Genomic DNA, 25,213 nt, shown 5'->3' with positions numbered 1-25,213 from the left:
GAGGTCAAAAGGTAATAAAACACTGTCTTGGAAACGGTCTGGTAGTATTTCAGGAAAATATATATTATATCATAAGTATGTAGAATAATCAATCTAATGAACCCTGTCACCTATCTTTAAAAATTGATACCGTGTTTGCTCATCTATTTATCTTCCATGTTCCCATCAGTCATATCACTTCACCCCAAAATTTTAAAATATTCTAATACCACTGTCACACTTAAGCTCTGAAAAAAATTAATATTCTTCAATATCTTTTTTAAGTGTAATGTCCAAATTCAGATCCAAACCAGATACACATTACAATTTATTCTTTTAAGTGTTTCTGAATCAGTATCACCCCCAGTGACAACACTGCTTACTCCTAAAACATCACTACCAATATCTCTGAAAAGACTGCATAAAAATGGCAGTATCATCAATTTTACTTATAACCTCTAACTATAAAAACAAGTCAGGGAGGGTACAGTGGAAGGATGAATGAACTTTCAACATGGAAAAATTGGTATTTTAAAGACCACAATTTGGGCACCTTGACTATTCACTGGTAGTGATTGGTTAACGGGTGTTTATATGTGTTTCTATACCTTCCCTTTCTTCCTCCAAAGTTAGCATACTATATACACTTCTGTGAATCACTATGCTTTTTTTTCAAACAGTAAATCCTAAAATTACTCTGAAGCAGTATAAAGAAATCATCTTTATTACTATATTCTTTACTAATAAACAAAATGTTCATTATATGCATGTTTCATCATTTACTCAGCCACTAAAGAACTACATGCAGTGTTTATGGGTAGTTCTCAATGTTTCGCTTTTACAAAAAGGGCCGTGAGTATTTAAGTGTGTGAAGGTGTTATTCCTTATTGTGGGAACAGACTTCAGGAAATGGGATTACTAAACCAAAGAATAAATACAAATGATATTTTGATAGATATTATAGCAATGTCCCGCCTCTCATCCTCAAATCATAACACATTAGGCAAAGAAAAGTGTAAGAAAAGTTAGTCATGCAAGAGAAATTTCATGTATGATTTTTCCTACAAATATTTCACTCTGGTAAAACTTAATTTTGAATTTTTGATATAATAAACAGCATAACAGCACTGTGCAATTTCAGTCTTTGCATGTGGAAAATTATGAAAGAAACTTAAAAATAGCAGGCATACCAAAAAGAAAAGTAAAATTGCACGTTTAAAGATACTATCTCTTTTCTGGCTGTTGTAGTTCTGCAATTTGGTAATTTTCTGAGTTAAGAAAATAAGATGGAATTCAACTATTTAATTCCCTAAGTGAAAGTTGCTCAGTCATGTCTGACTTTGCGGCCCCATGGATTACACAGACCATGGAATTTTCCAGGGCAGAATACTAGAGTGGGTAACTGTTCCCTTCTCCAGGGATTCTTCCCAACCCAGGGATTGAACCCAGGCCACCTGCGTCGCGGGAGGCTTCTTTACCAGCTGAGCCACCAGCGAAGCAAATTCCCTAAAATAAGATGGAATTCAATTATTTTAAAGTAAACTGAACAAAAAGCCTTCATCCAAGGTTCTTTTCATTCCTATTTATTCCAAATTCCATCAATTTAGCAAGGTTTCACACCTTTAGAAAACAAAGTAATCTTTGTTTAATTACAAACGCCCTTTTCTGTGAGTAATGTATTTTATATATACTATAGGACAGGAATTTCAGAGTCTGTGCCAAGTTTTCTATAGCAGACAGTTTAACAAGGACTTCCTGTTACCAACTAGCTCCAGTGAAAACAGTCTTCCTTTAATCTAAAGAATAGGCAACTAACAGGCAGAACCGGATTCTCCAGGTGTGAGGTAAGCAATTTGTTCTCACTTGATACAAACTGCAAAACAACTTTATATCTAACTTATTTGACTTCAGTATGTGGCTTTCAATTAAGTTAACTAAATGAAACCCATACAGAAATTAGCCTATGAACTATAAGACAGAGATTTAAATAAAATATGAATAAAATGTTACAGATGGTACTCAAGATTTTCTCTCACAGGCAAGACTCCAACTACGCAGGTGGAAAAGCAACAAAAACAAGCCAAAGGAACAAGACAAAGGTAAACAGACCACTCTTTTCTGTACTTTTAATGTGAGACATCCAGAGATTGAAACCTGTGACATTTAAAAATAACTCAACAGATAATGGAAGATACCTGTTTTGTTCAGATTTGGACCAGGCTACAGGCAGCTGATCCGTTCACATATACTATCGATAGGCTGAATGAGATTGGAGTTTAGAGTCCCTAGAAATAGACTGGAGAAGGCAATGGCAACCCACTCCAGTGTTCTTGCCTGGAGAATTCCAGGGACGGGGGAGCTTGGTGGGCTGCCGTTTATGGGGGTCGCACAGAGTCGGACACGACTGAAGCGACTTAGCAGCAGCAGCAGCAGAAATAAACCACTGCAAACAAAATCAACTTTTCCTTTTAAGTCCTTTAAAAAATATCTTTCCATTTTGGAAACACTAGAAGGTCAGAACCTATAAAAACAAACCTCAAACTCTTTCCTCTATAAACAGACTATATAAATTATACTGTGCTTGCTTTAGAGAACATTTTTCCACTTAATTCCTAAAAGAAGTTTATACCCAACTTGCCACATATGTATAATGTTTAAAAATTCAAGAAAATTTTCTATAAGGCCTTAATTTCTTCATTGTTGTTTCCCAGAATCTTTAAAATTAATTTGAGGAAATTAAAAAATAATCGTGTTGTAAAAGGACTACTGTAAAATATTGACATACTCGATTTTTTTTAAGTACTCAATTTTTAGATATTTCAGTTAGTACTTAAATTATAAAATTTAATATCAATATTATATTTGATTTGATAATTTTAAAAACTTAAGTCATCATCACTTAAATGCAAACAAACTACACAGGTAGTTTCATATTTAAGTTTAGAGGCTTAATCAAAACATGTTTTATTTTTTGATATTTCTTCAAAGTAATTTTACAATTGTTATGTGAGATTTTAATAGATAATATTTCAAATCAAAATAATATTTCCATTAGTAAATGCTTTAAGGGTAAATGTGAAAGCTGACTATGTAACACCCAGAACATATTACCTCTGTGACAATGCAATTTTAAATTTAATATAAAAATGTTATATGTGTACAGCTTACTTTAGTCAGATATGAGAGAGTTTAAAATTACATGAGTCTTAATATTTAAACAAAATAGTCTATTGTTAAAGAGTTAATTTTACAGTTATTTACACTAAACAAAAAGTAGAATTTAAAAAGCACTCAAAGGTTGCATTACTAAAAAATGTATAATAATTTAAACTGATATAATCAACATAATTCCCAATAGTTTTTTTAGTTTCTTTTCTTCCTGTAAGCAGCCAAACAGGTGAACATTCCAATAATAGCTGCTTTCACCTTGAACTACGGAAATGCTGCAAGCTGTCTTCATACACAAAAGCAAAAAAAATTCCATTTTATGTTAAATAAACATTTGTTACATTTCTTGAAATGTTTATTCAATGTGAAAAGTTAAAGTGTAGTCACTCAGTTGTGTCCGACTCTTTGAGACCCCGTGGACTGTAGCTAACCAGGCTGCTCCATCCATGGAATTCTTTAGGCAAGAATACGGAGTGGATTGCCATTTCCTTCTCCAAGGGATATTCCCAATCCAGGGATCAAACCTCGGTCTTCCACACTGCAGGCAGATAATAGTAACTATAAAAAGAAATGTCTTACTTTTAAAAACTCTATAAATTATATAAAGTATCGACCCAGGGCATATTTCCTAAAGCGTTAGAAAAATTTTATTCATATTTCTGTTCCTAGAAATGTTCACTATCTGCAATAGGGTGGAGAAACTTTTTAGTCATACAAGTTTGCTTTTGTATTTCAGAGAACAAATTGTCAATTTAATTACTGTATTTATAAATCAGTGTTCTAACTTTCTTTTTGCAAACATTACATTTAAGCTCAAAGATACAATCAGTTATTAACAGTAAAATTCAAAATTGTATAGCAAAGCAGTGCATTAAACATGCTGAAAGATGACATTTGGATAGAGCTCTCCTGATATTAAAAAAATAAATTTAAGGTACAGAAAAGATTGCATAAAATGGTAGTATCGTCAATTTCACTAACCTAAACAATTAAATGATGTCACAACTATGTGCTTAATATTTTATGCCTTCATGAACTCTGTCTCTTCCAACTTTAAATTCTAATACACTTAGATATCTCATTTTGCTTATATTATAATTTATGAAGATAGAAGAAGATCGTAAGATAAATTGGAAATAGTTATACATATAGTTATGAGTATGCAACTACTGGAAAACGCAATTTATCTATACAATGAAAGTATACCCGAATACCTACATTAAGTTAGTATCTACAGAGATGAATATAAGGATTTAAGGAACATCTGAATTATGTAAACTCTTTAAAGTAATCACCTATGACTTTCAGTGAAGATGCACAGATAAAGAAATTCCTCCTCTTGCTAGAAACCTAGAGAAGTGCTTGATATAATCTTATGGGGAAAAAGAAAAGAGAGACAAATTTCTAAATTACATCATTATATCTGAAATAAGAAAGGGAAATTTCCAAGTGCCAGAAATGAAGAGCAAAAACACTCAGAGCCAAAGTGGAGAGAAGGAATTAAAGCTAACTCCACTGGTTACTGGGTCAATGGTAAAGAATTCACCTGTCAGTGCAGGGGACTCTGGCTCAATCCCTGGGTCAGGAAGATCCCCTGGAGAAGAGAATGGCAACCCACTCCAGCATTCTTGCCTGGGACATCCTATGGACAGGGGAGCCTGGTGGGCTACAGTCCATGGGATCACAAGAGTCAGACATGACTTAGTGATTAAACAACAACAACCAACCACTGGCTACTACGGGAAAACACTTTAATCTTAGAGGCTGGGGTTTAGAGTGTGCATAATTGGGAACCAAAGTCAAGTTTCCTGTATAAAGTATTGAACCAGAAAAAAAATAGAACACAGTCTGCATACAGAAAAAGGAAAATCTCTGTTGGTTTGTCCAGGACTACAGCAAGGAGTGATGTATTCGCTCAGGCTACAAAATCACTACAGAAAAATCAGGCCTATAGTTATACTACCTGAGCTATAGAAATCCCTAGAGAAAGGTCAGGCCCACACACTCAGTATCTGCAGGTCCTATGTCCATGGATTCAACCAACATCAGATGGACAATATTTAGGAAAAAATCCAGAAGGTTCCCAAAAGCAAAATTTGAAATTTCCATGCACCAGCAACTATTTACATAGCATTAAAAGACTCTGATGCTGGGAGGGATTGGGGGCAGGAGGAGAAGGGGATGACAGCGAATGAGATGGCTGAACGGCATCACTGACTCAATGGACGTGAGTCTGAGTGAACTCCGGGAGCTGGTGATGGACAGGGAGGCCTGGCGTGCTGCGATTCATGGGGTCGCAAAGAGTCGGACACGACTGAGTGACTGAACTGAACTGAACTGAACATTTATTTACAAACATTTATATACCAGTTACATTGTATTAGGTATTATAAGTAATCTATAAATGACTTGAAGTATATTTTTAAAGTAAAAATATACAAGAGGATATATATAAGTTGTATGCAAATATTACATCATTTTATATAAGAGACCTAAGTATCCACGGAGTTTGGCATCTGTGGGCATCATGGAACCAATCCCCCACAATATGCAGGGACAACTGTATACTAACTGGGCTATGGTAGTTTGAGTATGTCAAATTCATAGTTGTGACAATCATAAAAATGAGGTAAGAACATATCCATAATGCAAGGCACTCGGGGCATTCCTATATAATTCCCTACTGAAGATAAACTGCTGATGAAGTTTACTAAATACATTTGTCCATCACCAAGAAAAAAAGTCGGTGACCACAATAAACAAAGGAACTATTTATAAGTAATGGCAACCCACTCCAGTATTCTTTCCTGGAGAATCCTGAGGACAGAGGAGTCTGGAGGGATGCTATCCATAGGGTCGCACAGAGTAGGACACGACTGAAGCGACTTAGCATGCATGCATGCATTGGAGAAGGAAATGGCAACCCACTCCAGTATTCTTGCCTGGAGAATCCCAGGGACAGAGGAGCCTGGTGGGCTGCATCTATAGGGTCGCACAGAGTAGGACACGACTGAAGAGACTTAGCAGCAACAGCAACAGCCGAAATAGCCTAACAATGTAAAAGGATCCTGAACATAAATATATTTTAAATGTTCAAAAGAAATAAATGAAGACATACACAAGATGAACACAGTAAAACTTTAGTTGATTTTATATAAATATCATTTACTATAACATACATGCACTGAAAGGAAATGTTTTTCCTTTAATATCAGTAACATATATAGATTTATAGAAAAAGACATTAGAATACTTTCTTTTGCTAGTAAATTTACTATGATTAATGAATATGAAATACATATTGATATATTTTAAAGAGTTCTTTAAAGTATCTTTTATTCAAATATGAAGCTGTGGTATTCCTTCAGGAAACTATTCTTCCAAAAACACAGAAACCCAGGATAAGATCACCTTTGCAAGGGTTAGACTCAAATATCTTCATTTCCAAAATCAGTGACAGTAAAATTTTCCTCCTTAAAAGCACTTTGCAAAAGTATACTGTGCTACTATATTTGAAATACCCTATTTCTTTTTTTTTTTAAAAATAAGTTAAACTATGATGCTTCAAAAAGAGGCTTTTGATGGCACGATGGCACTGTTCACTCATCGATTCATCGATAACTAAAACAAAAAATAAAAGAACCTAACTTGCCATTAGTATATTAGAGTTTATTTCGGGATTTTTTTCAAGCCATGCAATCAAAGAGAAAATTATACACACTGCAGGTCTTCACAACTGTGAAATTAAAAAAATTTTTTAACTACTTAGCACATGAATAAAAAAATTAAAATCCGTTTTGGTTTGATACCCACTGCCCTTATTTCTCATCTAAGCCTCAAATACTCTTTTCTTTTCCCCATATTATGAGGAATAGAAGTCAATTAAAAAAATAGTGCAACAAACATCATACCTGCTTTGTACAATGTAGTCATAAAAATCATAGTAAGCTACATGTATGTATATGTACATACATGTATGTATGAATAGGATACATAAGTCTGTGTACATAAATAGGAATGCAATACACCTCACTTCCTGTCTTATCTCATACTATGACTATGAGGTACAGCAGAAGAAAATATAAGAATGCCAATTTCTTCATGGTGCCAAGACTAGAATTCAAAAATTTTTAGTAGATTTCCCATGACACAGGTATACGCGATCAGAACAAATTATTTTTCTTTTTCTAAATTATAAAGTACTTAATTTGAAAAATTCTAATATGCAAAATCCTAACTAATACAAATGCTAACATAATTATTTTAGATCTAATATGCTACACTGCTGCTGAGTCACTTCAGTCGTGTCCGACTCTGTGTGACCCCATTGACAGTAGCCCACCAGGCTCCCCCATCCCTGGGATTCTCCAGGCAAGAACACTGGAGTGGGTTGCCATTTCCTTCTCCAATGCATGAGAGTGAAGAGTGAAAGTAAAGTCCATTTCCTTTTCCAGGGGATCTTCCTGACCCAGGGATCAAACCTGGATATCCTACATTGCAGGCAGACTCTTTACAGACTGAGGGAAAGAGACCTAAGGGAAGCCTTACAGGACCTTGTAGGTTCTGGCTTTTCCTGTGAGAGATCATGTTAATAGGAGGACTTTAGACATAGGAATGATGTGATCTGACTTATATTTTAACTCTGATGTCTATATTAAGAAAAGACCAAAGGGGCAAAGGAGAAGGGGATACAAAGGAAGAAACAAAGAGACAATTGCAATAATCCAGGTGAGAAAGGATGGTGGTGACTTGAGCCAGGGAGGTAGTTCACCAAAGAGACTGGCAAGATTCACTATTAGTTTAAATATAAGGTGTGGGGGGATGCCGGGGCAGGGGGGAGGACACAAAACAGAATATTCAGAATTATTCCAAATTTTTTGGTCAAGTAACCTGGATGAAGACTGCAAGAAGAGACCAGAAGAGATGCCACTTACTGAATTGGAGCAGCAGTTTGGGAATTGGGAGGAAGATCAGACATTGTCTTTAGACACAGACATTCAAATGGAGCTGTTGAGTAGACAGACGTTATAAGAGCAGTCTATACATGAGATATAATTTTGAGTCATCAGCGAACAGACAGTATTTAATGCTGTGAGGCTTGAAAACAATGGTGGATAAAAAGAGAACTGCATGTGGAAGCATTCCAGTATTCAGAGGTGGGAAGACAAGGAGAAATCAGAGAGGAGAAAAAGATGAAGGAAGAGCCAAAGAGGCAAGAGGAAAGTCAGGAGAAACACTTGAAAGCATTTCAAGAAGTAATGGTGGTTACATGCTGCTGAAACGTTAAAATCACCAATAAATCCTATTGCTTCCACCTCCAAAATATATGTCAAATGGTTCCCATTTATTCCATCTACTTTCATCATCCAGATCTCTCCTGGAGGTCATCAGAAAACTATTTTCTATACAGTGATGTAATTCCAGTTGAGCAATTCAAATCCTAAAAGATGATGCTGTGAAAGTGCTGCACTCAATATGCCAGCAAATTTGGAAAACTCAGCAGTGGCCACAGGACTAGAAAAGGTCAGTTTTCATTCCAATCTCAAAGAAAGGCAATGCCAAAGAATGCTCAAACTACCGCACAACTGCATTCATCTCACATGCTAGCAAACTAATGCTCAAAATCTCCAAGCCAGGCTTTAGCAATACGTGAACTGTGAACTTCCAGATGTTCAAGCTGGTTTTAGAAAAGGCAGAGGAACCAGAGATTAAATTGCTAATAACCACTGGATCAGAAAAAAAGCGAGAGAGTTCCAGAAAAACATTTATTTCTGCTTTATTGACTATGCCAAAGCCTTTGACTGTGTGGATCACAATAAGCTGTGGAAAATTCTGAAAGAGATGGGAATACCAGACCACCTGACCTGCCTCTGTCAGAAATGGACAGGGAACAACAGACTGGTTCCAAATATGAAAAGGAGTATGTCAAGGCTGTATATTGTCACCCTGCTTATTTAACTTATATGCAGAGTACATCATGAGAAACGCTGGGCTGGATGAAGCACAAGCTGGAATCAAGATTGCCGGGAGACATATCATTAACTTCAGATATGCAGATGACACCACCCTTATGGCAGAAAGTGAAGAAGAACTAAAGGGCCTCTTGATAAAAGTAAAAGAGGAAGAGTGAAAAAGTTGGCTTAGAACTCAACATTCAGAAAACTAAGATCATGGAATTGGGTCCCATCACTTCATGGCAAATAGATGGGAAAACAGTGGAAACAGTGCCTGACTTTATTTTTCTGGGCTCCAAAATCCCTGCAGATGGTGACTGTGGCCATGAAATTAAAAGACACTTACTCCTTGGAAGGAAAGTTCTGACCAACCTAGACAGCATATTAAAAAGCAGAAACATTACTTTGCCAACAAAGGTCCGTCTAGTCAAGGCTATGGTCTTTCCAGTAGTCACGTATACATGTGAGAGTTGGACTGTGAAGCTGAGCACTGAAGAATTGATGCTTTTGAACTGTGGTGTTGGAGAAGACACTTGACAGTCCCTTGGACATCAAGGAGATCCGACCAGTACGTCCTAAAGGAGATCATTCCTGGTGTTCATTGGAAGGACTGATGTTGAAGCTGAAACTCCAGTACTTTGGCCACCTGAAGCAAAGAACTGATTCATCTGAAAAGACCCTGAGGCTGGGAAAGATTGAAGGTGAGAGGAGAAGGGGATGACAGAGGATGAAATGGTTGAATGGCATCACCAACTCAATGAACATGAGTTTGGGTAAACTCTGGTAGTTGGTGATGGACAGGGAGGCCTGGCATGCTGCAGTCCATGGGGTCCCAAGGAGTCGGACACGACTGAGCAACTGAACTGAACTGAATATAGTGATCTATTAAAAACATAAACCTCAGGTCAATATCCTATTTCTCTTTTAATTGTCATCCCCTGTATCTAAAATAAAATCTAAACTCCTTACTTTGACCCACAAGGCCATTTGTGATCTGATCCCTGCCTACAGTCCTGATTTCACTCCTTTGGTGTTACTGCTCATATTAATTTCTACTTCTCTCTAAAGCTCTAAAGTAGCTACATCGTGTCCGACTGTTTGCAACCCCATGGACTGTAACCCATAAGGTTCTTTTGTCCACAGGACTTTCCAGGCAAGAATACTGGAGTGGGTTGCCATGCCCTCCTCCAGGGGATCTACCCAGGCATCGAACCCAAGTCTCTTAAGTCTCCTGCATTGGTAGGCAGGTTCTTTACCACTAGTGCCACCTGTGAAGCCTGATTTCTATTTACACAGGCATTAATTTTGTCCTTAAAACACAGCAGTCCAATTCACTGCTCCGGCACCACGTGTCTAATTTTCAGGATACACTTCCTTGGCTCTTCATCTTCTTGATATTTAGGTCTTACAGTTCAAATAGCTCTTTAGAGAGGCCTTGCCTAATTGATCTATCAAGATCTAAAGTTATCTCATTTATCTGTTTAACTGTATATTGTCCACCCTCTTTCAGAGAGTAATTACTCAAGGATAGGTATTATTGAACATACAATACAGCATTTAAAACTCTGCATAAAGTAAGCTTCAAAAATTATCTGACAGAATGTCAATTTCTTAAAAGCAAAGGAATATTAGTTTAACTTTTTATGTAATAAAGGTATCATTTCTACAATATCCTTGATTGAATCATCATTCAATAATATCTTGAACATCTCTAGAGACGGCAAGGTTTTTATGTCATGAAGCAGTTCATTCCATGTTCAGAGAGCTCTACTTATGTGAAAAGCCTTCTTTATACTAAATCAAACCTCACTCCATGTAATTTCCACCTGCTGCTTTTTGGAGTTATGCCAAGTAAAGCCTAATAAAGTCTAATCCCTCTTATATATACAGACCTACACATTTTAGAAAACAGTTGCAGATATTCCCTACACCTTCTTTTTTTCAGAATAAATATCTCTTTTTCTTTCAACAACTCTCCATATACTACAGCCTTCCAATATCATCCTTTCCATGACAGTTTGAAAATACCCCATTTATGAATTTTCATCTCATACTTAACATAGTCCCTTTCCTATCTGCTTTAACTAGCACAGAATCAGTGAAACAAATATCTTTCTTAGTCAGTCTAAACATAACACTATCACTCATGAAAGCACAATAATTATTCTGATACTTTTGATTAAAAGCTCAAAATTAACTAAATCTCTAGTGATTTTCATAGGCCCTGCTATGAACTCAAGGGTATTCCATTTTATAGATGTAAAGGTGTTTTCTAAACAACTAGGTGAAACATTTTACACCTATTCAGTTAAATATATTTATTTCAGTATAGTGTTCTATGATATTTTAATTTTCAAATCCCAATTCTGTACTTCAACATACTAAAGAGCTCTCTAAATTTTGCACCATCAACAATTTTGAAAAGAATGCCTTCTATGACATCCAAATAACTGATAAAAACTATTTGCATAAATGTATCAAACACTGATTGTGACAGTATAACAGCATAATATTAGAGACCTTTTCTCCTCGTTGATACTGTTATCACATGTGGTTCAATGAGCTACTTGTAACTCCCTAAGACTTCTTATCCACAAAAATATCATGAAAGGTATTCTGAATGCCTTTCTAAAGTCAAGATTAACTATGGAAATAAAGTATTTTATTTACATGCGATTTCCTTTTATTCACTTCCTTCACATATGCATATTATTATACATGTATATGCATATCGCCATATATAACTATGTACACCAACTGATTCCCTGAATAACTACCAACACAGGATATAGTAAATGTCAATATCATCAGTGTCTCTCAAATAAGATTTTTGTATATCCTATAAAAAATACCACTTATTATGAATTTATGTAAACAAAGCTATGTCAAATAATGTGTTAGTCAATTCCAGAAGACTGAGAAATTTTAAGATAAATTCATCATTATCTATATTGCTTAAGGCTTTCATATGGAATCTCCCGTCACTATACTGGTTTTAGTTGAATTACACATATGGGCTTCCCTGGTGGCTCAGCCAGTAAGAATCCACCTGCAATAAGGGAGACCTGGGTTCAATCCCTGGGTCAGGAAGATCCCCTGGAGGAGGAAATGGCACTCCAGTATTCCTGCTTGGAGAATCCCTATGGACAGAGGAGCCTGATGGGCTACAGTCCATGGGGTCGCAAAGAGTTGGACATGACTGAGTGACTAAGCACAGCACAGCAAAATGAGAATGTTTTTAACATTACATAGACCAAATTAACTGGGAATCGTATCTTCAATAATAAGGACACATTCAGAGTGACCTTTAAGTCCTAAAAAGACCTGGTCAAATCATCCATTCTAAGATAAATCTTCCTAAATCAAGAAAAAACTATTCTGTGGCAGTATCATGATACTGAAGAACTTACTTTGGGGCAATTATTTCTCTATCACTGCTTATTCAGCTACTTTACACAACTGAATAGGACTCACAGAAGCCCTGAATTACGCAAAGTAGTTTATAAGACATTTTACATTACTTTTCCTAGTTGAGTAATCTTTATGAGAAAATTCTTATCAATTTTTCTTATTTTTAACCATCTTCTCAGAAAACCATGAGGATTTTTCCCGTGAGATAGATGTAGCTATGTGAAACCAACTCCTCCGGGGGGAAAACACCAATTTTTCCTTTGTTCAACACAATCATTTTTGCTTTTAGGAGAAAAAAGAAGATGAAAGACCGACTTCCAGAACTGAAGCAACGAACAAAGGAAACTGAGCTCTCTAAAGACAAGGACGTGCCGACTACAGAAGCAGAGGAACAAGGGGTGTTTCTGCAGCAAGCTGTTATTTATGAAAGAGAGCCTGTAGCTGAGAGACACCTACATGAGATACAGAAACTACAGGAGAGTATTAACAATTTGACAGATAATGTTCAAAAATTTGGGCAGCAACAGAAAAGTCTGGTGGCTTCAATGAGAAGGTTTAGTCTACTTAAGAAAGAGTCTAGCATTGCAAAAGAGATAAAAATCCAAGCAGAACACATTAACAGAGGTTTGGATGATTTAGTAAAAGAAGTTAAAAAGTCAGAGGATGAAAGTGGTCCATCATCAGTGGTCACGAGGATACTTAAATTTCAGCATGCTGCAATGTTCCGCCATTTTCAGCAAACTATGTTTACATACAATGACACAATAGCAGCAAAACAAGAGAAGTGCAGGACATTTATTTTCCGTCAGCTTGAAGTTGCAGGAAAAGAACTACCTGAAGAAGAAGTAAATGATATGCTTCATCAAGGAAAATGGGAAGTTTTTAATGAAAGCTTACTCACAGAAATCAGTATCACTAAAGCACAACTCTCAGAGATAGAGCAGAGACACAAAGAACTGGTTAATCTGGAAAACCAAATAAAGGATTTAAGGGATCTTTTCATTCAGATATCTCTTTTGGTAGAGGAACAGGGAGAAAGTGTCAACAGTATTGAAATGATAGTGAATGGCACAAAAGAGTATGTTAACACTACTAAAGAAAAATTTGGACTAGCTGTAAAATATAAAAAAAGAAATCCCTGCAAGATATTGTGTTGTTGGTGTTGTCCATGCTGTGGCTGAAAATAAAGAAGCTATTTTAGAAATTTTTCCAGTTTAGAATGAAGGATGTCCTATAATTTACTCTCTCATATCACTCTTCCTCATTTCATAGAGCCACTCATAAACTTTCATCACTATTAAGTTATAATTTTCCCCTTTCATTCTTACCTACTAGAATGACAGAAATTTCTCAAGCTAGAAACATAAAACAAGTCTTTGATTATTAAACTAAATATAGTATATTAGCTTCAAACTCATGGGTTAACTATTAAAAACGAGATGAATCATCTTAAGTTTCTAGACAGATAACAAGCTCTATCACGTATTTTTTATACCTTTCAATGCCTAAACAAAATAAATGTCAATAAATGAAAACTACTTAATCTTTCAGGTTCATTTAAGAGCATTTTGGTAGTTAAGAATTGTATAAAACAAGACTTCAAGGAGTGTTATACTGAAGCAAAATCAAACTGGAAGCTGTATAAAACTTTTTATGTTCAGATAGGTCAGTTAACTCAGTGGTCAACAAATCCTAGGAAAACCCAACTATTAATATGTACTCAATGAAGAGCCTAGTTGGTAACTAGGAGCTGATTCTAGCTTAAGGCCTAAAAAGCTAAGTGAAGGCTTTGTTTTCCTGCACTTGGATCCATTCAGGACACTGTATTACAGATTAAGAAAATTGGCAAATAAAGTAAAAAATAAAGGTAACTGTATTATTCTTGGAAGTTTCTCAATCACTTTATTGTGAAGCCAGGCAGTAGACTAGGGACTAGGGATACACGCTGAACTAATGTGGGGATAGAGTTTTGGAACTAACATTCTAGTGGAGAAGGGATATGACAAATACAAATATTAGACAATGTTAAGCTCTTGGCAGAGATTTAAAATAAGGATGATAAAATAAAGACTGTCAGAGTGGCTTCTTTTGACTGGGTGGTCAATATAGGCCTCGCCAAAAGGTAATGTAAGTGAAGATCTACGTGGTGAAGACAAGGGAAACATTTACTCTAGGCATATGAAACAAACAGTACAAAGACCCTGAGGAGACTATAACTCACTCCATTCAAAGAAGAATAAGCAATACAGCTGTATCAGTGGGGAAAGAGCAGTGAGGTAAGAGATGAGGTTAAGAAAGGTCAGCAGGGGCTAGATGTAAAGCTCTGGAAGTCGGAAGTTTCCAGCAAGTGTAATGAGTGCAAAGCCCTCAGGATGTTTCTGGCCTGGGAATAATGTTATGTAATTTATGTTCGAGAAAAATCATCCCATCTACTGTAGGAGAATGGGTTAGAATGGAATTTAGGGCAGGTGAATAGAGGACTAGCACATACATATAGAAAACAATTAAAAGGCTAATGCAATAGTCCCAGTTAAGAGATGATGGAGGTTTGGGCTAGAATGGGAGGGCAGGTGGTGATGCTGGAATCAGCAATACTAATACTCAAGACTGATAAACAACATACTTGCTATGTCCCAGCATTGTTCTAATAATTTTACAATTTTACCAATAAGAACCCTGAAGCACAGCAAGGTTAAGTAACCTAACTTGGGCCACAGAAACTGTACAGAGAACTGGGATTTGAACCTAAGCAATATGATTCCAGGAAACCGTTCTTAATTACTACATACCATGTTGCAGTGATGGGGAAAAAATTAGACTAAAATGTGATAGATTTAAAAGCTATAATCCAATCTGATTGGATTATAATACCATTTATAATCAGAAAAGACAGAGATGAAGGTTTCAAAACTATGGGTGAGGAAGAAATCAAGAAATTCTATCTTGACCAAGAAAGTCTGAAATGACCATAAAATGTTTTAAGTGAAGGTTTCTAAGATACCAGTTACATCAGGAGGAACTTTTGGGAGATGTCAAAGCTATAGATTTGGGTCATCTGAGTAAGTAAAATAAGGTCTCTAAAGTATCTAGATGCAAAAAACTGGAAGCCCAGAAAAGAGCCTGAAGTATTCTAAAATTTATATGTAAAGGAGAAAGGGAGTTTATGAAGGAGACTGAGAAGAGACCATCAAAGAAGTAGGAGGAAAACCAAGAAAAGGATGCTATAATGCAAAAGTATTTAAAGAAAAACAGTTATAGTACATGTACTTCTGCTCAATGTTATGTGGCAGCCTGGATGGAGGTGAGTTTGAGAGAGAATAGTTGTAGTGTTAATTGCTCGTTTGTGTCCGACTCTTTGAGACGCTATAGACTACAGCCAACCAGGCTCCCCTGTCCATGGATATTTTCCAGGCAAAAATACTGGAGTGGGTAGCCATGCCCTCCTCCAGGGGATCTTCCTGACCCAGGATCAAACCCTGGTCTCCTGCATTGCAGGCAGATTCTTTACCATCTGAGCCACCAGGCAAACCCTGGGGGAGAATGGATACATGTGTATGTATGGCTGAGTCCCTTGCTGTTCACCTGAACCTATCACAACATTGTTAATCACCTATACCCCAATACAAAATAAAGACTTTTAATTAAAAAAACAAAAGGAAAAACAAAGTTGAGGAAATAAAAAGCTTAAAAACACCCCCAAAGTTGAGGAAATAGTCAATTTTAAGTAAAATAAGAACAGCAAAGTAACAATGGATTTGGCAACATAATTTGTTGACTCCAACAAGAGCAGTTTCAAGGAACTGCAGGGAAGGAAGCACACATGGAGTATGCTGAGGAAAGAATCCGATATAAAAATGTACAGATTCACTACAGGCAATTCTTTCCAGAATTTTGAATAGAATCCTATAAAAATGAGAAAACAGGCAGACAGAGATATAGAGTCAAAAAATTCCATAATACACCACAAAACACCAGAGCACATTCTGCTGATGGAAATGGTCCAGGGAGAGAAACTCAGTATAAGAAAGGGAAGGGATAACATACAATAGTAGAAAGGGGTGGGATCTAGAGTAAGAATGGAGAAGCTAACCTTAGATGGGAGCAACAACACATCTTCCATATTATAGGAGGGAAGGTAAGGTTAGGAATAAAAGCAGATAACTGAGCAAATTTTGTTGTGGGAAAAATGAGACAATTCTTATATGATAGTTTTTATTTCCTTAGAAAACCATGGGGCAAAATTATAAACTAAAAGCCTGATGGGATTAAGGAAGAAGAGAAATATCAATATGTATGTGTGTGTATATGTATCTCCTAACACTATAAAATAATTTTAATTTATAAAATATAAAGAAATTGAAGAGTTTTATACATTGCTAGTTACCATAATTACCAGTGGAGAAGACAATGGCAACCTACTCCAGTACTCTGGCCTGGAAAATCCCATGGATGGAGGAGCCTGATAGGCTTTAGTCCATGGGGTTGCGAAGAGTCAGACACGACTGAGCGACTTCACTTTCACTTTTCACTTTCATGCACTGGAGAAGGAAATGGCAATCCATTCCAGGGTTCTTGCCCAGAGAACCCCAGGGACAGCGGAGCCTGGTGGGCTGCTGTCTATGGGGTTGCACAGAGTCAGCACGACTGAAGTGACTTAGCAGGAGCAGCATAAGCAGAAACAAAAATGTTTCCTATAGATCAGCTTCAAATGTTTCAGTTCAGTTCAGTCCTGTCTAACTCACTGTGACACCGTGGATTGCAGCACAACAGGCTTCCATGTCCATCACCAACTCCTGGAGCCTACTCAAACTCGTGTCCATTGAGTCGATGATGCCATCCAACCATCTCACCCTCTGTCATCCGGTTCTCCTCCTGCCTCCAATCTTTCCCAGCATCAGGGTCTTTTCAAATGAGTCAGTTCTTCCCATCAGGTGGCCAAAGTATTGAAGTCTCAGCTTCAATATCAGTCCTTCCAATGAACACCCAGGACTGGTCTCCTTTAGGATGGACTGGTTGGATCTCCTTGCAGTCCAAGGGACTCTCAAGAGTCTTCTCCAACACCACAGTTCAAAAGCATCAATTCTTTAGCACTCAGCTTTCTTTATGGTCCAACTCTGACATCCATACATGACCACTGGAAAAACCATAGCCTTGACTAGAAGGAACTTTGTTGACAAAATAATGTCTCTGTTTTTTAATATGCTAAGTTGGTCATAACTTTTCTTCTACGGAGTAAACATCTTTTAATTTCAAATGTTTAAGGAACATATATAAAAGATAAATTTAGGGCTTCCCTGGTGGCTCAGATGGTAAAAAAAAAAAAAAAAAAAGATAAATTTAATGATAAACTCCCCAGCTAATCAGGTGGTGAGATGTATTTCTTCTGTCCCTTCTAAAGCTGTGTTATATCCTTTTATGTAGTGCCTTACTGATACTTGTTTATAATTGGTCCTAAATTGTTTATCATGAAAACTAAGAAAATCAAGTACTATTTATTATTCACTAGCATAATTATATACAGATGGTTTCAGAAAATAGCAATTTTCTATAGTAATATTTATATCTGAACATACTCCTTTTAATACAAGACAACCACAGAAAGATTCATAGGACAGCAATATAGTACATACATCACAGGCTTCAGCAATTTGTGAACCGTGAACTTCCAGATGTTCAAGTTGGATTTAGAAAAGGCAGAGGAACCAGGGATCAAATTGCCAACATCCGCTGGATCATTGAAAAAGCAAGAATGTTCCAGAAAAACATCTATTTCTGCTTTAATGATTATGCCAAAGCCTTTGACTGCGTGAGTCACAATAAACTGTGGGAAATTCTGAAAGAGATGGGCATACCAGACCACCTGACCTGCCTCTTGAGAAACCTGTATGCAGGTCAGGAAGAAACAGTTAGAACTGGACATGGAACAACAGACTGGTTCCAAATAGGAAAAGGAGTACGTCAAGGCTGTATACTGTCACCCTGCTTATTTAACTTATATGCAGAGTACATCATGAGAAATGCTGGGCTGGAGGAAGCACAAGCTGGAATCAAGACTGCCAGGAGAAATCTCAATAACCTCAGATATGCAGATGACACCACCCTTATGGCAGAAAGTGAAGAACTAAAAAGCCTCTGGATGAAAGTGAAAGAGGAGAGTGAAAAAGTTGGCTTAAAGCTCAACATTCAGAAAACGAAGATCATGGCATCCGGTCCCATCACTTCATGGCAAATAGATGGGGAAACAGTGGAAACAGTGGCTGACTTTATTTTTGGGGGCTCCAAAATCACTGCAAATGGTGACTGCAGCCATGAAATTAAAAGATGCTTGCTCCTTGGAAGGAAAGTTATGACCAACCTAGACAGCATATTTTAAAGCAGAGACATTACTCTGCCAACAAAGGTCCATCTAGTCAAGACTATGGCTTTTCCAGTAGTCATGTATGGATGTGAGAGTTGGACCGTAAAGAAAGATGAGCACCGAAGAATTGATGCTTTTGAACTGTGGTGTTGGAGAAGACTCTTGAGAGTCCCTTGGACTGTAAGGAGATCCAACCAGTCCATCCTAAAAGAGATTAGTCCTGGGTGTTCATTGGAAGGACTGATGTTGAAGCTGAAACTTCAATACTTTGGCCACCTGATGGGAAGAACTGACTCATTTGAAAAGACCCTGATGCTGGGAAAGATTGAAGGCAGGAGGAGAAGGGGATGACAGCGGATGAGATGGTTGGATGGCATGAGTTTGTGTAAACTCCGAGAGGTGGTGATGGACAGGGATGTCTGGCGTGCTGCAGTCCATGGGACTGCAAAGAGTCAGACACGACTGAGCAACTGAACTGAACTGATATACCACATACAATTTCATTGTTATACTTCAAAAGCATCCTATTAAGCAACAAAAACAACATATTTAACTAATTAGCTGCTGAATATATTGTTTATTCACATACAACACATATTCAAAGTAGCCATTTTTTCCTTAAAATTACCTTAATAAGAAAATAAGAAAAAATTCTTAAGCATTAGAAGCATAATATTCGGAAGCTACTGGCTCAGAAAGTATGCAATAACAAAAATAGTGAAAACTACTTTGAGCACTTGGACTCATTCTTACTAAGCCATGTCAGTTTCTGTAAATCAAAAGCTTCATGTAGCCTGAAATCACACAAGATACTTTAAAACTAGCTCTCCTAATTCAATCTACCTGGGCACCACATATCAGCAATCAACAGCAACTATTCATTTCCACAATCACATGCACAGAACACTAGTAAAGAACTGCCCTAGATGCTTTAAATACATTATTTCAGAATTCATGTAATACAAATATTAAAATGCTTATTTACAAGTGGAAACATAGCAGCTCAGGCTGATTAAGTAACCTACTCAAGGCCTGGCTGACTCCAGAGCCCGTGCTCTCCCCTATACCAGTAGATCCCAATTTCTGTTGTGCGTCAGAGAGACCTGGAGAACTTGTGGAAAAAATAGAAGCATCCTTGGCCCCACTCTAAAAAATATAGCCCGGTCTGATGCTGACACAGGTGATTCCTAGATAACATCTTGCTGCTTAACAACAAGCAACAGGTTTTTCTTCGTCGTTTTGTTTTATAATAGAGTGTGTTGGGACAGGGAAAGGAAAGGATAGGAAACTCTACGGGTTCTTGGAGCATAAATTACTTGGGAAGTCAACCAGCTAAGAAGCTTTACTGTAAACTACAGCTGCTACTAGTGAAGCTGGATGCCCTAAGAGATGAAAGGTGGCCCTCAGCAAGGTAATGCAGAGGTAAGTCTACAGTGTAACTAAATAAGGTTGGTGAAGATGACAGCTTGGTAAGTTTCCACTGAAAGAAAAGAAATCTTAAGCCAATGGGCCCTATAAGGTGAGTAGAGGTTTCAGACAGTAAATTAAGAGACTCACCACTACAACTAAAGATCAAGTGATTAAATGATATAGGTTGTCCCCACTCCCATACTTAAGGGTTTCCAGAATTTGACAAAGGAGCCAGGTTCTCCTATTTCTCATTGAAAACTATAACTCTGTAAAAGTACATTTGACTTAAATTCTAAGGACAGTATTAGAATAACCCACAACCTAATTAACTTCTCTTGGGCACTTACAAGAAAAAAAATACCACTCAAACTAACAGTCTTCCGTAATACTGTCTAGAAGAAAGCTGAGTCAAGTAGGTATATAGAAGCTGGTATATAGAAGCTGAAAAATCCCCTTATCAAAAAATGATAAAATCCTGGTTATTGTTTCTCCTAATATAAAAACTCACTGCCATTTTTTTTTAACCTCTTTGGTCATGAAATCCTTCAGGAATTTGAAGAGAGCTAGAATCTGCTCTCAAGAAAAATGCACAAGCACTCAGAACTGTGTACGTGATTACAGAGGATCTGGGAAGCCATCCATGGTGCAAAGACCTCTAGGTCAAAATATTCTTTTTCCCTGAAATGTTCATAACATCTAATCAAGATTATAAAAGAGATATTATGTTTTCTTCCCTGAGTGAAACTCCTATACATTTAACACTTTTGTTGTGAAGTATCTAATTTATGAGGTTTGACTAAAAGTTAAGTTAGGTGATATAACTCCACAGAAAAGCAGAGAGTACCTAAGGAGAAGGTGGCACCATTCCAAGAGTTCAAGTGTGCTGACACAAGTAAGAGTTGTTATTACTCTGGGAGGAAATTTTAGGCAGTGGATCTCCAGAGTTATTTCAGTTGGCAGTATTAGAAGATTCAACCACAAAAAGTGAAGGGTAATTTACATTCGCTCTAGGGGCAACATTTAAGACTATATTACAAACAAGAGATACAGAAAGAACATGCGTCTTATAACATTAGTGTAACCTTGGATTGCTGAAAATTTCAACTTCAGATGTTTAAAATACCTCCCAGCTCAGTCGCAAGGAATCAACAAACAGTGCCTTGTTTTATTGACACAAAACTTCTATGGTGGATGTTGAGCCTAAATTTTGAAATTACTGCTGATTTCAGTGCTATTTATACAACTGCATACGTTGTTTACTTGTTCTCTTTGGAAATATCTTCTTATCTGACTATGTAGTAGTAGGGCTTTTAATAAAATAAGTTATAAATGGTTAAAGCAAGCATGTGTATGTGGAGGGGAATGTGAGGGTAGATAATATATTTCAAACCTTAGTTAATCTGAGTACACTGTTTTTGTTTAGTCCCTATGTTGTGTCTGACTCTTTGCGACCCCATGGACTGACTGTAGCTCCCCAGGCTTCTCTATGGGTTTTCCTAGTCAAGAATACTGTCGTGGGTTGCCATTGCCTTCTCTGAGGGATGTTCCCAACCCAGGGATTGAACTCACGTCTCCTGCATTGGCAGGCAGATTCTTTACTGATGAGCCACAAAGGAAACCCAATCAGAGTGTAGGTTCAAATTAATCTCTATAATAGATATGAGAGAAAAAAAGCTTTCTATTCTAGGTAAATACACAGCTTAACATGATAACATGGTAACATTTAATATCTTAGAGCAGATATTTACATCAAATCTGTTTTTAATTTCTTTAGAAGAAATACAAATCACTTCCACCTTTTTACCGAAATGGATTCTTCGCATACTATGGTTCACATTATAATATACAGCTGAATACAATATTTTACAGATACTTTTATTAAAGGAGAGGTATTTAACCATTAGGGCTTCCCTGGTAGCTCAGCTGGTAAAGAATTCACCTGCAATGCAAGAGACCTGGGTTCGATCCCTGGGTTAAGATTCCGTGGAGGAGGGCATGAGAACCTACTACAGTATTCTTGCCTGGAGAATCTTCATGGAGAGAGGAGCCTGGTGGGCTACAGTCTATGAGGTCACAAAGAGTCGGACACAACAGAGTGAGTAAGCACAGCACAGCATTTAACCACTTAAGCCCAAAGAAGTAAAGTGACTTGCCAGGGTCATAAACAAATTTACAATAGCTCTTAGAATCCAGGTTCTAGACTCTCCATCTTCTCTCTAAACCCATGTTTTTTCACTTTTTACCACTTATTTCAGAGATCTGACTAGAATATTATGCTGATTAAGAAGTAAATACTATATAACTGCCAAACAGAACTTCCAAGCTAATAAAGCACAGAAGCCTAGTGATCTATGATTCTGACCTTTCCCAAGAACCCTCAAGTCCGTGACATAAAATGAAATGTGACTGAGACTTTATGTGCAACAACACACGCTGTCAGACCAGTATGCAGAATCAAGTCAGGCAGAGCTGGAGAAGTGTCCAGGACCTGCTGTCACTGTCATCTACTCTGCCTCTCATAGCATGAATGAATCCTGCTCTACCAATCTGTAATTTTGTTTTTACTGGTAACTCTTCCAGTTTATTTCCTTCTGTTGAAGGACTGAATCTTCTTAGAGGTCTGTTGTTCTCTGCTCATTATTAGAGGATGGGAAGAAAAAATTATCAAGGGGTTGAACTGAGTTCTGAGAGGCTTTGCAGATCCTAAATCCACTAGTTGAGGCTCAGAAAAACAGCAAGCAAAAGACATTAGATGCCATAACTGCCTTTTTCACCTAAGAAGTCCAGACGTCCATGGGCAGGAAGGAAGCAGCTGTGGGCAGGAAGGAAGCAGCTGTGTGCAACAAGGAGCACTGTAGCCAGCCTCTTAATTTAGGTAGCCTTTCCTCCATCTCCATACACACTAGCCCAGAGCATGGACTTTAGTAGGGCTCTACTGGAGGCCCTTTCCACTTACTTTGCAACGCCATATCTATTATATGCTAGAGTTATTATCAGTTAAAACAGACTTTCCCATTTGCAAGGAGTTATGAAGGCAACCTGGACTCTGCTACTGCTAAATCACTTCAGTCGTGTCCAACTCTGTGTGACCCCATAGATGGCAGCCCACCAGGCTCCGCCATCCCTGGGATTCTCCAGGCAAGAATATTGGAGTGGGTTGCCATTTCCTTCTCCAATGCATGAAGTGAAAAGTGAAGTCGCTCAGTCGTGTCCGACTCTTCGCGACCCCATGGACTGCAGCCTACCAAGCTCCTCCATCCATGGGATTTTCCAGGCAAGAGTACTGGAGAGGGGTGCCATCACCTTCTCCGGACCTGGACTCTAAGGAAAAGTAAAATGACCAAATCTGCATTTAAAAAGGAGCTCTTACGTACTTTATTCGTGCATTGTTTCACTTATGAAAGCATGTACCAGTTCTATGATTTGAAAAATATCAAATAAAAGGGCTCCTGCCTTCAGTGTAGAGGAGAGCTTAGAGAACAGGCAAGATGCTAGCAGGGAGACTGGTCTGGAGAGTAATCAGTAACACAAGGGAGAAGTGAACAAAGGTTGAAAGGAGTTAACATCAAACAGAATAGAGAGCAGTAGAGAGACTCAAATATTAAAACAGTAACATCAATAAGACAAACATTGTAGGTCAGAGACAGAAAGGTAAACAGGAGGACCTTCAAATATGGGACTTAGGTGGAAATTAAAGAGGGACTTATAAACAGAAAAAAGAATGGGATAGAAAATTGTATATATTATATGAACACTGCATACATTACACGTATTACAAAAATATGCACAGGAAACTCATCAAAATGATAGCAGTGGTTGGCTTTACATGATAGGCCAATCATTTTTTATCCTCATTCTTTCTTACATCTTCTAAATTTACTAAGAATATGTACTTTCTGGTAAACTGTGTACATTTTTGAAGCACACACATCTCAAAACTTTAGCCTAATTAACAAAAATTCTACAGCTGTAAAACTCCCTTAAGAAAAACCGTTCAGATGGTGAACCATTCTGTTTCATAAACATATTATATGATCTATAACTAATTCTCATGTCTTTGTGAGATCTCACTGACAGTGAAATTGTAATTTGGAGCAATCATTCCAGTTGTGAATTGTTTCCTTTGTTCCAATTCTGCAAATTCACTAGCTAAGAGAGGTGACCGAGCTGAAAGCAGGCATCTTGCTGACAGTTATCAAACCATACAGTAAACACTGCAGACATTTACCAATTGCATGCCTCTGCCTCAGGGCTTTGCCACATACATCTGCAGGACTGACTCACTTCCAGTGTCATCTTCTCAATAAGACCTACTATGATTATTTTAAGAGTAACATGTCCGTCACCACCACCACTACAGGATTGCTGATCTTCTTTTACTTGTTTTGTTTTCAATATATTTATCACCTAATGTACAATTTATTTATTACATTTATTGTGTGTCTCACCTCCAAGAATGTAAGCTCCCGAGATTACACATGGAGTTTTATTGTTGCTGTTCTCAAATGTATCCCTATACCTAAATGGATCCCTGTACCAGAACAATGCCTAGCATATAGTGGATGCTTAACAAATATTTGTTGAATTAGTACTTGTATGAGTGAATAAAGGCATGAAAGAATACATGAAAAAAAGAATAAATAAATGACTACTGGGTTAAAAAGCACACTCAATTATCTTACAAATGAACATCAGTTGTTAGTACTCTTTATAAGTCACTGGTTCTCTGCTTCAACATTTGTAGAGACTAATTTAGCCTATGGGGTTCAACAAAGTTTACTCTTTGTATACAAGTCTATTAAAGTTTCTTTCAGATTCAATAAAAGAATTGTATATATCAAATAACTTCTCTAATTGGTTAAAAGTATAAAAATTAAATAGTATAAGCTTAACAATAAATGGCACAATAACATTTTATTTTTTGTAATCAGAG

At 37.2% G+C, this 25,213-nt stretch overlaps 2 protein-coding genes across 6 annotated transcripts in view; one reads left to right on the top strand and one right to left on the bottom strand.

Annotated features, from left to right (window-relative positions):
- The window catches only part of ARL13B (ADP ribosylation factor like GTPase 13B), a 75,297-nt gene that overhangs the window by 21,337 nt on the left and 28,747 nt on the right, over positions 1-25,213 (bottom strand). The gene's annotated exons all lie outside the window — the stretch shown is intronic.
- Positions 1,469-14,400, top strand: STX19 (syntaxin 19). 2 transcript variants are annotated; one of them, XM_027553926.1, is made up of 3 exons: positions 1,469-1,823; positions 2,018-2,078; positions 12,802-14,400. In XM_027553926.1, exon 3 carries the CDS (start codon positions 12,815-12,817, stop codon positions 13,691-13,693), a length of 879 nt encoding a protein of 292 aa, XP_027409727.1. In that variant the 5' UTR covers positions 1,469-1,823; positions 2,018-2,078; positions 12,802-12,814; the 3' UTR covers positions 13,694-14,400. The 2 variants fall into 2 exon arrangements, with proteins under 2 accessions (XP_027409727.1, XP_027409653.1); XM_027553852.1 differs by lacking the exon at positions 1,469-1,823 and having other exon boundaries at positions 1,831-2,078.

This window comes from Bos indicus x Bos taurus, chromosome 1 (assembly GCF_003369695.1).
Source record: "Bos indicus x Bos taurus breed Angus x Brahman F1 hybrid chromosome 1, Bos_hybrid_MaternalHap_v2.0, whole genome shotgun sequence".
Classification (NCBI taxonomy): Eukaryota; Metazoa; Chordata; class Mammalia; order Artiodactyla; family Bovidae; genus Bos; species Bos indicus x Bos taurus.
Note: the sequence above shows the minus strand (reverse complement) of the source record. Positions and strands in the feature narration are given on the sequence as shown.

Coding starts and splice junctions, on each gene's coding strand:
- STX19 (XM_027553926.1), top strand. CDS start 12,815: ATGAAAGACCGACTTCCAGAACTGAAGCAACGAACAAAGGAAACTGAG.